The 13,222-nt window shown below is 53.3% G+C and overlaps 6 protein-coding genes across 6 annotated transcripts; 5 read left to right on the top strand and 1 right to left on the bottom strand.

The window, feature by feature from the left end:
- Positions 1 to 614: 614 nt before the first annotated feature.
- Positions 615 to 1,826, bottom strand: BGZ61DRAFT_348393 (uncharacterized protein; the record flags this gene model as incomplete). Its single annotated transcript, XM_046240056.1, has 2 exons — positions 615 to 1,135; positions 1,190 to 1,826. 2 exons carry the CDS (start codon positions 1,824 to 1,826, stop codon positions 615 to 617), a joined length of 1,158 nt encoding a protein of 385 aa, XP_046106806.1.
- A 372-nt stretch (positions 1,827 to 2,198) lies between these two features.
- Positions 2,199 to 3,480, top strand: BGZ61DRAFT_197398 (SCO1/SenC-domain-containing protein). Its single transcript, XM_046237871.1, has 3 exons — positions 2,199 to 2,606; positions 2,690 to 2,899; positions 2,976 to 3,480. Exons 1-3 carry the CDS (start codon positions 2,391 to 2,393, stop codon positions 3,393 to 3,395), a joined length of 846 nt encoding a protein of 281 aa, XP_046106805.1. The 5' UTR covers positions 2,199 to 2,390; the 3' UTR covers positions 3,396 to 3,480.
- A 168-nt stretch (positions 3,481 to 3,648) lies between these two features.
- Positions 3,649 to 5,552, top strand: BGZ61DRAFT_197394 (HAD-like domain-containing protein). Its single transcript, XM_046237870.1, has 3 exons — positions 3,649 to 4,097; positions 4,199 to 4,498; positions 4,554 to 5,552. The coding sequence occupies exons 1-3, from the start codon at positions 3,847 to 3,849 to the stop codon at positions 5,521 to 5,523; spliced, it is 1,521 nt and encodes a 506-aa protein (XP_046106804.1). The 5' UTR covers positions 3,649 to 3,846; the 3' UTR covers positions 5,524 to 5,552.
- A 2,133-nt stretch (positions 5,553 to 7,685) lies between these two features.
- Positions 7,686 to 9,184, top strand: BGZ61DRAFT_447729 (zinc-binding dehydrogenase). The gene is made up of 3 exons (XM_046245388.1): positions 7,686 to 8,096; positions 8,152 to 8,800; positions 8,863 to 9,184. The coding sequence occupies exons 1-3, from the start codon at positions 7,907 to 7,909 to the stop codon at positions 9,107 to 9,109; spliced, it is 1,086 nt and encodes a 361-aa protein (XP_046106803.1). The 5' UTR covers positions 7,686 to 7,906; the 3' UTR covers positions 9,110 to 9,184.
- Positions 9,185 to 9,188: 4 nt separating this feature from the next.
- On the top strand, positions 9,189 to 10,161 carry BGZ61DRAFT_197351 (uncharacterized protein). The gene has a single exon (XM_046237869.1). It carries the CDS (start codon positions 9,450 to 9,452, stop codon positions 9,948 to 9,950), a length of 501 nt encoding a protein of 166 aa, XP_046106802.1. The 5' UTR covers positions 9,189 to 9,449; the 3' UTR covers positions 9,951 to 10,161.
- Positions 10,162 to 10,371: 210 nt separating this feature from the next.
- BGZ61DRAFT_475888 (kinase-like domain-containing protein) lies at positions 10,372 to 13,156 on the top strand (the record flags this gene model as incomplete). The annotated part of the gene is made up of 4 exons (XM_046248745.1): positions 10,372 to 10,492; positions 10,746 to 10,776; positions 10,819 to 12,373; positions 12,428 to 13,156. The coding sequence occupies 4 exons, from the start codon at positions 10,372 to 10,374 to the stop codon at positions 13,154 to 13,156; spliced, it is 2,436 nt and encodes an 811-aa protein (XP_046106801.1).
- Positions 13,157 to 13,222: the final 66 nt, after the last annotated feature.

Raw genomic sequence — 13,222 nt, 5'->3', positions numbered from 1 at the left:
TAAGGATACTCCAATGAAGAAATAATATTGTACTAACATTTAGTCTCTTCGCATTCATTATCTTACTATTAAGAAGTAATTTTAAAACAGACAATTTCTTGCATCTAATCGATGGTGATGTGTGGTGCTAGCGGTTCTTAAAGGCAGGTCCTAAGAGAAAGTCGCGTTCGCCTTGCCCTCGGAAAGGTCTGTCAATGACTGGCCGTCCCAATGCTCAATTGGATCTGCCGGGCTAATTTTTAATCGTCTTTCCTCACGAATCTGACCTTGATATATTCTGGAATACTCATGGGCATGCCCATCATCCTTTCCTCGAGTACTAGCTTTGCTGTTCAAATGCTCTCGAGTTCTTGGTGTCTATGCCAAGAATGGTCGCTCTCTAATGATGATAACACAAATAGCGCATCATGAATTTGTTTCCTATATGTTATATACACCCAGCAATTGATCTGGATCTCCAATCTCGGCTTGTCGTATGTTGTAAGGCAGCTCTCCCAGAACTCCCAAACCTCCAAGCAAAACGATCCAGGTATACTTACGCCAGCAACGCCACAACCATCCTTCTTTTCCTACCATGCAATCTGTTCTGCCTCTCTCAATAACCCCCGACATAATCATCCATCCAGAACCTCCACCCAGTTCTTCTCAGCTTTCTTCCTCCGCCACCGCTCGCCGGCCGCCACCCTCACCACCTTCTCCTCCTCGCCGACCTCTGTAGCCTGGCCTGCCATCTCCCGGATCTGGTGCTTGATCCCCAGTGCCAACATCTTTTGCCATCCACTGTGAACCTTGCATCGCTTCCGCTCGCACATGCCCCGGACCTCGTCGCCTTCGCCGGCTGGGTCTCCCATCTTCGACGCCTTGAAGATGACTTCGCCCTCGGGCGACTTGGCAAACGCCGCGAAAGCGTCTCTCGCGCCAATGGTGTCGAGGCGCCGGTCGTAACCGCAGATGTCTTCTCCGAAACGGCCAGCGTTTATGGCGGCGCGCCGGCGCTCCTGGGCGAGCTCGATGAGGGTGAGCATCTTGTGACAAAGAATGGTCTCCTCGGCTAGATGGAAACGTGCTGTAGCTGCATTGTCGAGAAATTCCTTTTCCTCCTCAGACAGAATATTTTCGAGGTGATCATCATCAGCTGCGAGAAAAGTCAGTTCGGCACCAGGAGGTATGGCCGGGAGGTGAAACTCACTGGATGGAGCACCATCTGCCCCTTTTAGAGCATCGTCAGAGAATGGCGCTTTCACTAACCTCCACATTCCCTCCTCGTCAAGGCCGGAGAGTCCACTCCCCAATAGTGCCATAAAATCCTCTTGAACCAATTGATCGTTGAATCCAGCCTTGCCCTTAGTCTTCGGCAACTTTGCGACCATTCGCTCCCACCAACTCTGCGCGTGTTCATTTGAACAGAATACACTCTGGTTCGCTTCCGTCATGCGAGCCGCCCTACGACAGCCGCTCAAGGCGCACGACTTCTTGTACAGTGACGTGAGGTTCTCATTCGTGCAGTTGGGGCAGATAAACTTCTCGATGAGGGACTCTCCAATCTCCTTGCTCAGATTTATGCACTCGCCGTGAAACCAGTCCTCGCAATTTTCACAAAAAATCATCCACCTGTGGTCGTCTGGGCCGCGGCAAAGACAGTATGGGCCGTTGTCCTCTTCCATGTCGTCGTCAGAGCTCCCATCTTGGGGGACCGCACCCGGAGGCGGCGTGGGCTTTGCTTTTTTAGCAGGTTTGGGGCCACTGTTATTGGGGCGTTTGGGCGCCTTCTTTATCGTCGCCGCAGTTCCTTTCTTCTTCAGGACTGGATGCTGCTGTACGGCCATGTTGGCTGAGTCTGTGGATGTTGGTGGTGGATAGGAGGGAGATTTCGAGGATGGAGGAGGGACATCTGAGGATGACTGAGGCGTGCCGTCGGCCACCGACTCGTTTTCAACACCATCTTCAGTGAGCTCAAAGTGAGGTTGGTCACCTGGTGCCATTGTTGAGCCTGTTTGCTCCATTGTTTTGAGCGCAACAAAGGCGCCAGTGATTGTTCCCGAGTCTCTGAATCACCGCGCAGGAGAGTGGTCGCCCCTTGACGCCAAACCGTTTGCCTATATATATAGTGTTTGCTTTATTTAAAAGCCACAAGTGAAGAGTGTTCGGAAACCCGCCGTCACCAGTCCTATATCGCGGTTCTCCCTTTGCAAGGACGGCTTGAAGTCGGTATTCGAATGAGTGGACAGGGGACCCAGATGACTAAGCCAACCGCCGTTGTGGCGGTGGCTGTCATCCGCCGGTAAAAGCTCGGCAGGCAATTTGCTCGTGAAGATCGAAAGGTATAAGCTTGGAACAGTCGATCTCGTCTTTCCAAGCAAACCAGACGATTTTATCGGAATTCCCCCGCCATGTCCAAGTCAATCGCGACCTCGAAGGGCCTCCAGGGCATATTGGCCCAGCTGCCTGCCCGCCAATGCCAGCGCTGTTTCTCCAGCAGCGCTCTCCAACCGAAGCAGCTCCGGCCTACCCTCCCGCGTGCGCCCATGCAGTCTCGACAGCCCATTACCCAGCGACGAACCAAGTACAACACGATCGAGAAAGCTAAGAGCAGATATGCCAATGGGGTATGATATACAGCGATTGGAGAGCAGTTGCGACAAAATTGATTCGCAGTCGCGGAATCTCGAGGCTGACAAATGTCCGACAGCCCTTTTCCTGGAAGTCCGGCTTGCTGTTTGTGGGCACTTGCGGCTTGCTGGTGTGGTACTTTGAGTTCGAAAAGAGTCGCATGCAGCGCAAGAGGATAGCAGAGGCGGCCAAAGGCGTTGGTCGGCCGAAGGTGGGCGGCTCTTTCGAGCTGATTGATCAGGACGGGAAGCCATTCTCCAGCGAGAGGATGAAGGGCAAATACTCTCTGGTACGTGGAACGTGGGGTGATACCTGGGGTGCCTGCGCAAGCGTACTTTGGTGATCAGGCTAACATGGTTTTTCAGGTGTACTTCGGCTTCACTCGCTGCCCCGATATCTGCCCCGAGGAGCTCGACAAAATGGCCCGCATGCTGGACGTCGTCGAAGCCAAGGCCCCAGACGCCTTACTGCCCCTCTTTATTACCTGCGACCCCGCCCGAGACGACCCCAAGGCCCTCAAGGAATACCTCGCCGAATTTCACGACAAGTTCATCGGCCTCACCGGCACCTACGAACAGATCAAGGCGCTCTGCAAGAAGTACCGTGTCTACTTTAGCACGCCCCAGAATGTCAAGCCTGGACAAGACTATTTGGTGGATCACAGCATCTATTTCTACTTGATGGACCCTGAAGGCGACTTTGTGGAGGCTCTGGGCCGACAGCATTCCCCGGATCAAGCTGCGCAGATCATCTTGGCTCATATGAAGGATTGGACCAGCAAATAAGGATTGGCGCCCATAACCCAAAAGAAGACAGACTGATACGATAAGGGAGGAGTGGCGGGTTCTGTAAAGCATTGTACCATGTACCAAAATCGCCTATAGATGGATGCCACGAGGGTAAGAACCACTCAATTCATTGTAATTTTTCGCATGTGTATCTAAATATTGTAGAGTCCAAAAGATGTCGTGCTGGAATATTTAGTTGACAGACTTATTTGTGCTCATTCTATTGAGAGAAGTTGTTGCGCGACTGGTGTTGGGTTGGCACGTTTATCAAGCGCGTCGGATATTGGCGGATTTTTGCCGACGACATCGCAGCTATCGCGTTATGGAGTCCAGTCACACTTGAGCTAGCCCACGTTTCCCTTACTTTCCACAGCACAATCTGGACTATCTTGCTTTTGAATTCCCGACAAAACATCCTTGCAATCACCGGAGACCTTTCTGATTTAAAATGCGACGCTCTAGCGTGCTCGGCCAGTGCCGATTCGCTGCGCGTCGCTGGTCGATGCAGCCTCGCCTTGGAGCGCCTATCGCCGGCCTCGCCGCAAGCTCCAACGCCGTGCGATATGGTGGAAGAGCGTTCCACGTCTCTGCAACTGTTGCCTCAAAGCCGAAGGGTTCGTTGGGTGTGGACCCCAAGAAGCTCCAGGAGCCGAGTGATGCATCAAGCAAGCTGTTCTCCGAGTTCGCCTTTGCCTTCGAGTGCGTTCACCCCTGTCCACCCGCCCGCCATGTCCCATAGCTTCTCCAGAAACTTGACGGCAGTTCCCCTCCCTTTCTGGTCCATTTCTGACCGGATACAGTATCGATGGTGTCTTGTATCAAGGCCGGGATCGCGTGGAAGGAGCTGAGAAGGTGATTAAGATGATCAGGAGCAACGGGATACGATACGTGTTCCTAACAAACGGAGGCGGCGTGTCTGAGAACAAAAAGGCAGATACGCTGCAAGAGCGACTTCAACTTGGCAAGCATGATGATGTTATACGCGGAAGAATGATCCTTTCCCATACGCCAATGAGCGCTTGGGATGAATCCCTCAAGAATAACGGCACGGTGCTAATCACAGGCTCTCACCCTGAGCAAGCCCGCCAGATTGCCCTTGAGTTGGTTACCCAATTCTTTACAAATACTTTGGCACATTTCACTCACACTCAGTAGTTACGGTTTTAAACGTGTCGTTACCCCCGGCGACATCCTGGCAGCATGCAGAGACGTGTACCCTTTCGAGCTCACCAAAGACGGGCTTCACGGCAAACACGTCCCTTTGCCGGATGGAAAGAGAATGCTGAACCTGGCTGATCCTTACACGACTGACATCCCCGAGGACGCTCTGAAGATTGATCAGATCTTCATTTGGAATGACCCCCGGGATTGGTCAGTGGACACACAAATCATCCATGATCTCCTGATTTCGCACAAGGGCTACTTCGGCACATTGTCAAGGAAGAACGGCGACAAGTCGCTGCCCAACAATGGATGGCAGCAGGACGGCCAACCCGGGCTATGGATATCCAACATGGATCTCCTTTGGAAAACTAATTATCCTCTTAACCGGTTCGGCACCGGCGCTTTCATGGAGGCACTCAAGGGGCTGTGGTCAACAACGACAGGTGGGATGGAGCTGCAGTTCGACGCACTGGGTAAGCCGTCTAACCATACCTACAAGTACGCCCATGACCGGCTCCTTAAGTACTACCACGACATGGCTTGCCACCGCGGGCAAGCAGACAAAGACCATGATGCCACCAAGTGCCACCCCCTACGCCGAGTGTACATGATTGGTGACAACCCGGAGAGTGACATCCGCGGCGCAAACGACTTCAATGCCGACGATGGCACCGAGTGGATTCCTATCCTAGTACGAACAGGTGTCTGGCGTCAGACGGCAACGGAGCAAGAGCCACGACACAAGCCGGCGGTCATTGTTGATGACGTAGTAGATGCGGTAGTGTGGGCACTCAACAACGAAGGCATGAAGGCGTCCAGAGAATGGCTTTTGTCGGCTTTGTCTCACACCAAGGGCTATATCAAGTTGCCGGAATTGGAGGGACAGCATCATCCTGGTAGTTCGGGCGAAAACCCATCGTTACATCCGAGCGTGAAGGAAGCCTCGGAAGCGAACCTTTGAGGCAATGAGGTTCACCGAAGTGTCTCTCGGCGTGGGGGTTTTCGGGTGGGCGTTGTGATCAGGTGGGCATCATGTAAATATCTCGAAGCAGGATCCAGGGGCAGGCACGGGCGGGCAATGAATAGAATATGAGTGGACGTCTTGTCCACAATGAAATCTTGACCATCAACGCGTACCGTATTCCGAGCGTTTCCCCCCACGGTGTCGGTGCCCGACGGTGGAGTAACGGGGGCGATTCCTTCGGGGATGCGTCAAATGGCCAGGCCCGGGACGGGCCGAACGTGAAGAAACGAGTGGGATGAAGGGCAAAAAGAACAAAAAAATTATCAATTGGGTCTGGAACGATCCATGTCCCATGTCGTCTAAGAGCCACAGCGGTGAGGGCCGTGATGATGCCTCCGGGATGTGCGATGAGGGCCGTTAAGAGCCCGGTGTGCGTATTAGGCATAGCGTCATTGCCGCTCTTAGTTTACTGACCGACGTTAATTAGTGATGACTGTTCGCAGTTCTGTGACTGGTCAGCTGTTTTATGCTCAATTGTGCAGTGAAAACGGTCAGAAATGGTGGATCGTGGTGGCTTTCTGTTGTCGACGTTTTTGACTGTCCTCGTTGGGTTTCCGCCTGTAGGTAGGAGTGATGACCACCCACCGAGAGTTCAACTGCAAGTATTGACAGTGGTACTTCCGCACGTCAATGCTAGGGTGATTGATAATTAAAGATAAATTCTGGATCTAGATTAACGAGATGTCAATTATCTTGCATCCTAGTTTAACAATGCATTGCCCAGCCGTAAGTAAGTGTGAATGAGTCAAGACATCATGTCGTTCATAAGACTGTATCTACGTATCGTTGCTTGGTCGACTCAATGAGCTCAGGACATCCTTGAATCAACCAACCCCGCTTCCTTAGAAATGCAACGCTTACCTCCCAGCTCCGAACATCCCACCATCATCCCCGCACAAGAAGCTAAGGTTCCTCTTTTCGAATTCGTCCCCCGCATACAAAAGATTATAACAGAGTTCATCTTCGTCAAACTTGCCAGCAGCGATGCAATTGAGCATGTTTTCGCGCATTCGGGCAAATGGTAAAAGGTCAGATCAAGGATGATGCGTCACAGTCAACTGGACAGCGGTTGGGTAAAAGCTTTTCCAGCAGGACGGTGGTACCAGAAGTCGGCCTGGAAGTCGGCGGCCAAATTGATCGAAGGACGATATAGCCTCACCATGACATTGGCCTTCCAGCGGGAACCCCAGAGCAGCGGCATTCTGTGACAAGGCATTGGGGACGTTTGGTATGATTAGCACTGGAAGATATGTCGGGCGCGGTGTATTTAGGCTGTTTTCCATGTAGGCCCTTTCGTGAAGGCGATAAATCGAGCGAGTTACTGAGGGCATGGTGGAAGAAGAAATCCGCTGTTGGCTTGTCACTGTGGCAGCATTAACTCTACATCTTTCATGTCTGCACTCGCGGAAAGCGCGGAGAGGTGCTTTTGTTGAAGCTTCTTCCCTCGCCCTAGAGACCGCCAACAAGCATCAGTTCTAGTGCTTAGGTGGTGCGTCTCATCAAGCAATGGCGTTGTGTCCTCTGGTTGGGCCGATTCTGAAGTCTTCTCCTATTATCTACATTCGTCTTCCCTGTCCAATCATCGTTGGGGTCGCACATCTCTGACAGCTTAGGCATTGTCTCCAGGCTCAGGGTTGTCAGAGGGATTCGCGCCTTCATTGGTTCGGGATGGTCGGCAGTTGCCTCTAGAGTATGGAGCAGGACCTCAATCCCTGGCAATTTGATCCGGCCCGTCCACCTTTGTATGCAACTTGCTGACAGTAAGTCCGTTGTTTGCGCCGGGACAAGTAATCAACCGATGCGACCGGATATTTTATTAATACCACTCACTCGGGACACGTCAGTCAGCACATTATGCGAGCCCGCAGCCGTTGCCAACCTTATCATGACGCTGTTTCCCATGTGTTGGGTTCCCGCTAATGCAACCCGCTGATGCGCTATGTCCGAGATGTGGGCCGTGGAAGCCAAATGAATCATGGAACCGTCGCATACCTCGGCAACTAGCTATTCCTGACCAGAATTGTATTCTAGAATAGTGCTAAGATGGCATGACATCGGCGATAGTAGTATCACCGAAAATCAGATTTGTCTAGTGGGGATGAATGACGCCAGCTGTATATAAAAATTCCGCGTCTTAAGTCCGGCTGTTGAAGTTTGGTACAGAATGCAGATGTGACCCACGAGTATATATAGACTCATTACTGTGCCGGCCATATTCTAGGTCTCCTCTGCATCCAGAAAATCAAACATCATCTTTGCTTCCACCTCTCATCTATCTCCTTAACGCCAATTCTTGGCATCATTCGAAACACCAGAAATCATGGCGACAGACTACGTGTTCGAGGGTTGGCTGGGCCTTACCCCGGAATCAGTCAATGGAAAGATGGAATGGGGAGCCTTCGAACCTAAGAAGTGGGAAGAAGAGGATGTGGACATCCAAATCACCCACTGTGGTATTTGCGGCTCAGATCTGCACACGCTTCGTTCTGGCTGGGGCGAGACACCATATCGTATGTGTGAATCCTTTCTAAGCCGGGAATACTTGATTAACTCTATTGAAAACAGCATGCTGCGTTGGCCACGAGATTGTGGGCAAGGCCGTCCGCGTTGGCAGCAATGTGAAGGATATCAAAGTTGGAGACCGTGTTGGAGTTGGTGCACAGGCTCGAAGCTGTCTTCAACCTGATTGTGTCGAGTGTTCTTCGGGGCTGGAGAACCACTGCCCAAGAGGCAACGTCAACACATACGGCTCTGTCTACCCTAACGGCGAGGGCAAGTCTTACGGTGGCTACGCCGACTACAACCGGACGAATGGCCATTTTGTTTTCAAGATCCCAGATGGCTTGTCGTCAGAGGCCGCTGCCCCTATGCTCTGCGGCGGTATCACCGTGTTTTCCCCGTTGAAGCATAACGGCTGCGGACCGGGAAAGACGGTTGGTATTGTCGGAGTAGGAGGCCTGGGTCACTTCGGTGTCCTATTTGCCAAGGCTCTCGGAGCGGACAAGGTCGTTGGAATTTCACGACGGAGCTCAAAGAAGGACGACGTGCTTGCCCTCGGAGCTGACGCTTATATCGCCACAGAGGATGATAAGGACTGGGACAAGACGAATGCCCGGACTCTCGACTTAATTGTCAGCACGGTCTCCAGCTCGAACATGCCACTGACTCAATACCTGGGTTTACTCAAGGTTGGTGGCACGTTTATTCAGGTTGGGTAAGTCATCTCATCTATCTATCTCTTCATCTGTAGACGTGAGGAATTAACCAGGATCACAGGGCCCCTGACGGAGGTAATCTACCTCCTATTAGCGCGTTCTCTCTTATCGTGAGCGGAATCAAGGTGGGCGGCAGTGCCATCGGATCACCAGCCGACATCAAGGCCATGCTAGATCTCGCGGTGGAGAAGAAGATCACGCCTTGGGTTGAGACGCGGCCGCTCCGTGAAGCCAACCAAGCCATTGTCGATCTGGATCAGGGCAAGGCACGGTATAGATATGTTTTGGTCAACGAGAAACATGCGTAAGCTGAGGAAATATGGTAGGAGCAAGATAGTAACCAGCATGGAGACATGTACAAATGAAGAGGACAGTTTAAAACGCCATGCCAATACGGGACAAAACGGGTGACAACGTATGAGAAATTATGCACAGTGGAGTCACGTCACTGGAGTGCACGGTGGGGGTCACGCATTTTCTCCCCACTGGCCAAAAAGCGGCACTCTCCAGGCTATCCAGGCTTCAGTCTTTCAAGGCCCAGAAGCGCAACCCTGCCGAGAGCATGTGAGACACTGCCAAAAACCGTGACCGAAGGCGTCAGAAAGCGGCCTAGCGTCACTAGCCACCCGAGATTACGTCACGCGGGCGATGCACAGAGGTGGCTTCGGTCGGGGCGGCTCCATGGTGCTCCATGATACTCCTTGTCGCTCCATGTGTGAACCCGGCCTTGCACAGGCCCCCCCATACACTCCAAGGATCTCCACGGGGGAGAGGCTGCGGGTGTCGTGCGCGCCATGGAGTTGCTGCCGCTCAGCCTCAAGACAGCCAACCAAACTGCGACGCAGGTTTATCATTAGTTGCGTCGGCCTTTTAGCCGTGGCCCTTGTTTGGTCCCAGACAAGTGGAAATCCGGAACAAGGGGTGGCGAGTTCCGGTTCGGTGCTGGCGACGGTAACGGTGACGTCCCTTGTCCCGTTTGCTTCCCTGGTTGTGCACCCTCAGCTGAGGTCCGGTTGGTCAAGCGGACTGGTTTTCGTACTGGGGATCATGTGGTTGCTTGGTTATGTAGGTGTGTACTTGTTGTTGGGGCGGGCTCTTTTTCTTCTCTTCGGGTGGTGTCAACACTTTTCCTCTCGAGTATTTAAGTAGTTCTCTCTCCTTCCGCCTTTGAACGTTCCCGTTTGTGGCTACCTCTTGTCTGGATAAGTCTCGTGTCCTTTATTACCAACTTATTTAACCAGCAAGCCGAGTAGCCGTTCCTTATCGTGCTTTGGGCTAACGGCAACGAATCGACCAGCCTCTAAAAAGCCCACCCCCGGCGGCCTGATAAGCGCACTCCCACACACTGCAGCTAGCCCTTGCCTTCCATCCCTCCCTACTTTGGTGCGCGGGGGGGAAGAACGACCCGGCGCGCTGTCTCCTGCATCTGCATGTACCAACCTGCATCTCAGCTTCTCAATCCGTCTTGACTCACTCACCTTCCTCACTACCCTTCACCGCGTTTCTTCTCCTCCCTTTTCTCGAGCAATTGAAGGGAATTTGTGCCTTTGAACACGACTTCTCGCGCGTCATGTCTGCGGCGCCCTCGTTTAACCCCGCGCCGAGCAATGGCCTCCATCCGCCTTTGCGCTCGGCTCTCAAGAGCGATGACGATGGCGACCGCCCTCCGCCCTCCAGCGGCTCCCTGAAAGGTACGTTCCGATGCAATTTGTAACCACAGTCCTCGTCTGCTATTGCCTATGGCCTGGTTCGATCCCTTACCCGTCTGCACTCCCCTGTCCTGCGCTGAGTCGTCAGCCCTGTTCAACTCGAACGTGCCGCAACTGCTGAGCCTGGCAACCTTCGGGTTGGGACCCTGGCATGTCTTATCGCCAGTGTGGTGGGCATGCCATGCCATGATGTGGTGACACTCAGCAAGGCCACGTCTGCTCTGTGAGATTGCAGAATGGCACGAGTGGCCCTGCTCTGCGCTCAAGTGAGTGCCTTCTCGCCAGTGCCTTTTCTTTCTCTTTCAAAGTTCAACTCGTCGTTGTTCTGCTGAAACTCTACCTGCCTGTTGCCAAGAAATGGAGTTCGCCCATGAAACCGTGCCCTGGAATGTAAGGATGGAGCTCACATGGAAAACAGCTGTGCAGATTGCCGACACTGAGCCAGAGGTTCAACTGCTCGAGGATGAGTCCCAGCCCATGAGGCAGTTTCCCGCCGGCCCTAAGCGGCGCTTGAGTGGAAAGCTACCTCCATGCCAGCTTCCCAATGGCTCATCCAGGTCTTCACTCAGTGAGAGCTCTGCGTCTATTCGTCCTACCGAGGACACGTCTACCTCCTCTCCACAACAAAGCCATCGCCGCCAGTACTACAGCGAGAAGCTGCTTGCTCAGGTTAACGACTGGCTGGAGCACGAGAAACGGAAGGCTACAGCTCGGAAGCCGAAGCCCCGCCGACGCAAGTCTAAGTCCCCTCCTAAGGGAGACGGACAAGACAGTGAGCGCCCTACCCGTGAGGACAAAGACCAGTCTCAGAATGGCCGTGCCCGGTCAGAGTCTGTCGACTCCCAGTCGAGCGACATCTCCTTTGATCGACTCCAACGCATTCTCGAGGACTCCATGGCGCACATGGGCTTCAGTTCAGTTCCGCACTTTAGCCCCAAGTTGACTCGCCCTCGACACCGCAAGTCAAGCTCACGCAACTCGTTGCGCGCTGCCTCATCTGACACTGATTATGTCGACGGAGATGCTATTGTTCCTAGTTGTGATGCCTGGCTTGACAACTCCAAGACCATGAGCTACGGAGGTGGTGCTGCAGGCACAGAAGACGCCACCTCGGGCTCCGACTCCAAGGTCGAAAAGGAGCGCGAGGCTTGGCTGAGCTTCAAGAACGAGATCATTCGTATCACCCATACCCTGAGACTCAAGGGATGGAGGCGAATCCCGTTGGGCGGTGGTGACAGCATCTCCGTTGAGCGTCTGAGTGGCGCTCTGACCAACGCTGTCTACGTCGTGAACCCTCCTGCCGACATGGGCGAAGTTGATGGCAAAGCTCCCCCGCCCAAAATCCTCCTTCGCGTCTATGGGCCTCAAGTTGAGCACCTGATTGATCGTGAAAATGAGCTTCAGGTCCTGCAGAGGCTCGCCCGGAAGAGGATCGGACCTCGTTTGCTAGGCACTTTCCAGAATGGTCGTTTCGAGCAATTTTTCAACGCCATCACATTGACACCCCTGGATCTTCGCGACCAGTACATATCTAGACAGATTGCCAAGCGTATGCGCGAGCTCCACATAGGCATCGATCTGCTGCCGCATGAGAGACAGAATGGGCCGAACGTGTGGAGGAACTGGGACCAATGGCTAGACAATGTCGATCGGATCACTACCTTCCTGGACAATCAGTTCGAAAAGGAGACACAAACTACCCAACACGACTCCGTCCTCCACGCGTGGAAGAATAGTGGCTATGTATGCGGTGCCCCTTGGCCGCAGTTCAAGGAGGCGGTGTTCAAATATCGCGCCTACCTTGAGGGCCGTTACAATGGTCGGAAGGACATCAACAACCGACTCGTGTTTGCCCACAGTGATGTAAGTGGACCCAATACCCTGTCGTCTGATATGCTACTCACAATGCCTCAACAGACACAATACGGCAACATCCTTCGAGTTCGGCCAGACGATGAAAAATCGCCGCTGCTCCAACCCGCCAACCAGCATAAGCAGCTGATCGTCATCGATTTTGAGTACGCAGGCGCTAATCTTCCGGGCATCGAATTTGCGAACCACTTTACGGAGTGGACGTACAACTACCACGATGCCGTGACCTCATACGCCTGTAACGAGCGGCGATACCCCACCGTGGAGGAGCAGAAGCGATTTATCAAGGCCTACGTCGATCACCGACCCCGATTCCCCTCGACCACTACCTCTACCCCTCTCATGGCACCCTCGGACGGAAGCCTCTCGAGTGGCCCCTCGACACCGCTTGTTCAAGCTCATCCCGGTCCCAGCTCAAACTCCATTGTCGACTTCATGCTTGATGCGCGCGTCCCTCCTGGTGGATGGACTGCTGCGGAGCGCGCCAATGAGGAGCAGAGCGACCAGCGCGTGCGAGAGCTTTTGGAGGAGACCAAGCTGTGGCGTCCCGCCAACCATGCCCAGTGGATTGCGTGGGGCATCGTGCAGGCCAAGGTCCCTGGCCTCGATGAATCAGTTACAGAAGAGGATGTGGGTCCGGATGAGTTTGACTACCTGAGATATACCCAGGACCGAGCCATGTTCTTCTGGGGCGACTGCGTGCAGATTGGACTTGTCAAGGCTGAGGAGTTACCGAAAGCGCTGCAATCGCGATTGAAGATTGTTGATTACTAAGGGCTTCATTTTATGAGGTCTCGACGTACATGCATTCTAGAGAGTTGAGAACCTGGTCTAGGTGCG

The sequence above is a fragment of the Ilyonectria robusta genome (assembly GCF_021365365.1).
Source record: "Ilyonectria robusta strain PMI_751 chromosome Unknown BGZ61scaffold_6, whole genome shotgun sequence".
NCBI classification, from domain to species: domain Eukaryota; kingdom Fungi; phylum Ascomycota; class Sordariomycetes; order Hypocreales; family Nectriaceae; genus Ilyonectria; species Ilyonectria robusta.
The sequence above is the reverse complement of the archived record's forward strand: the minus strand, read 5'-3'. Positions and strand labels throughout refer to the sequence as shown.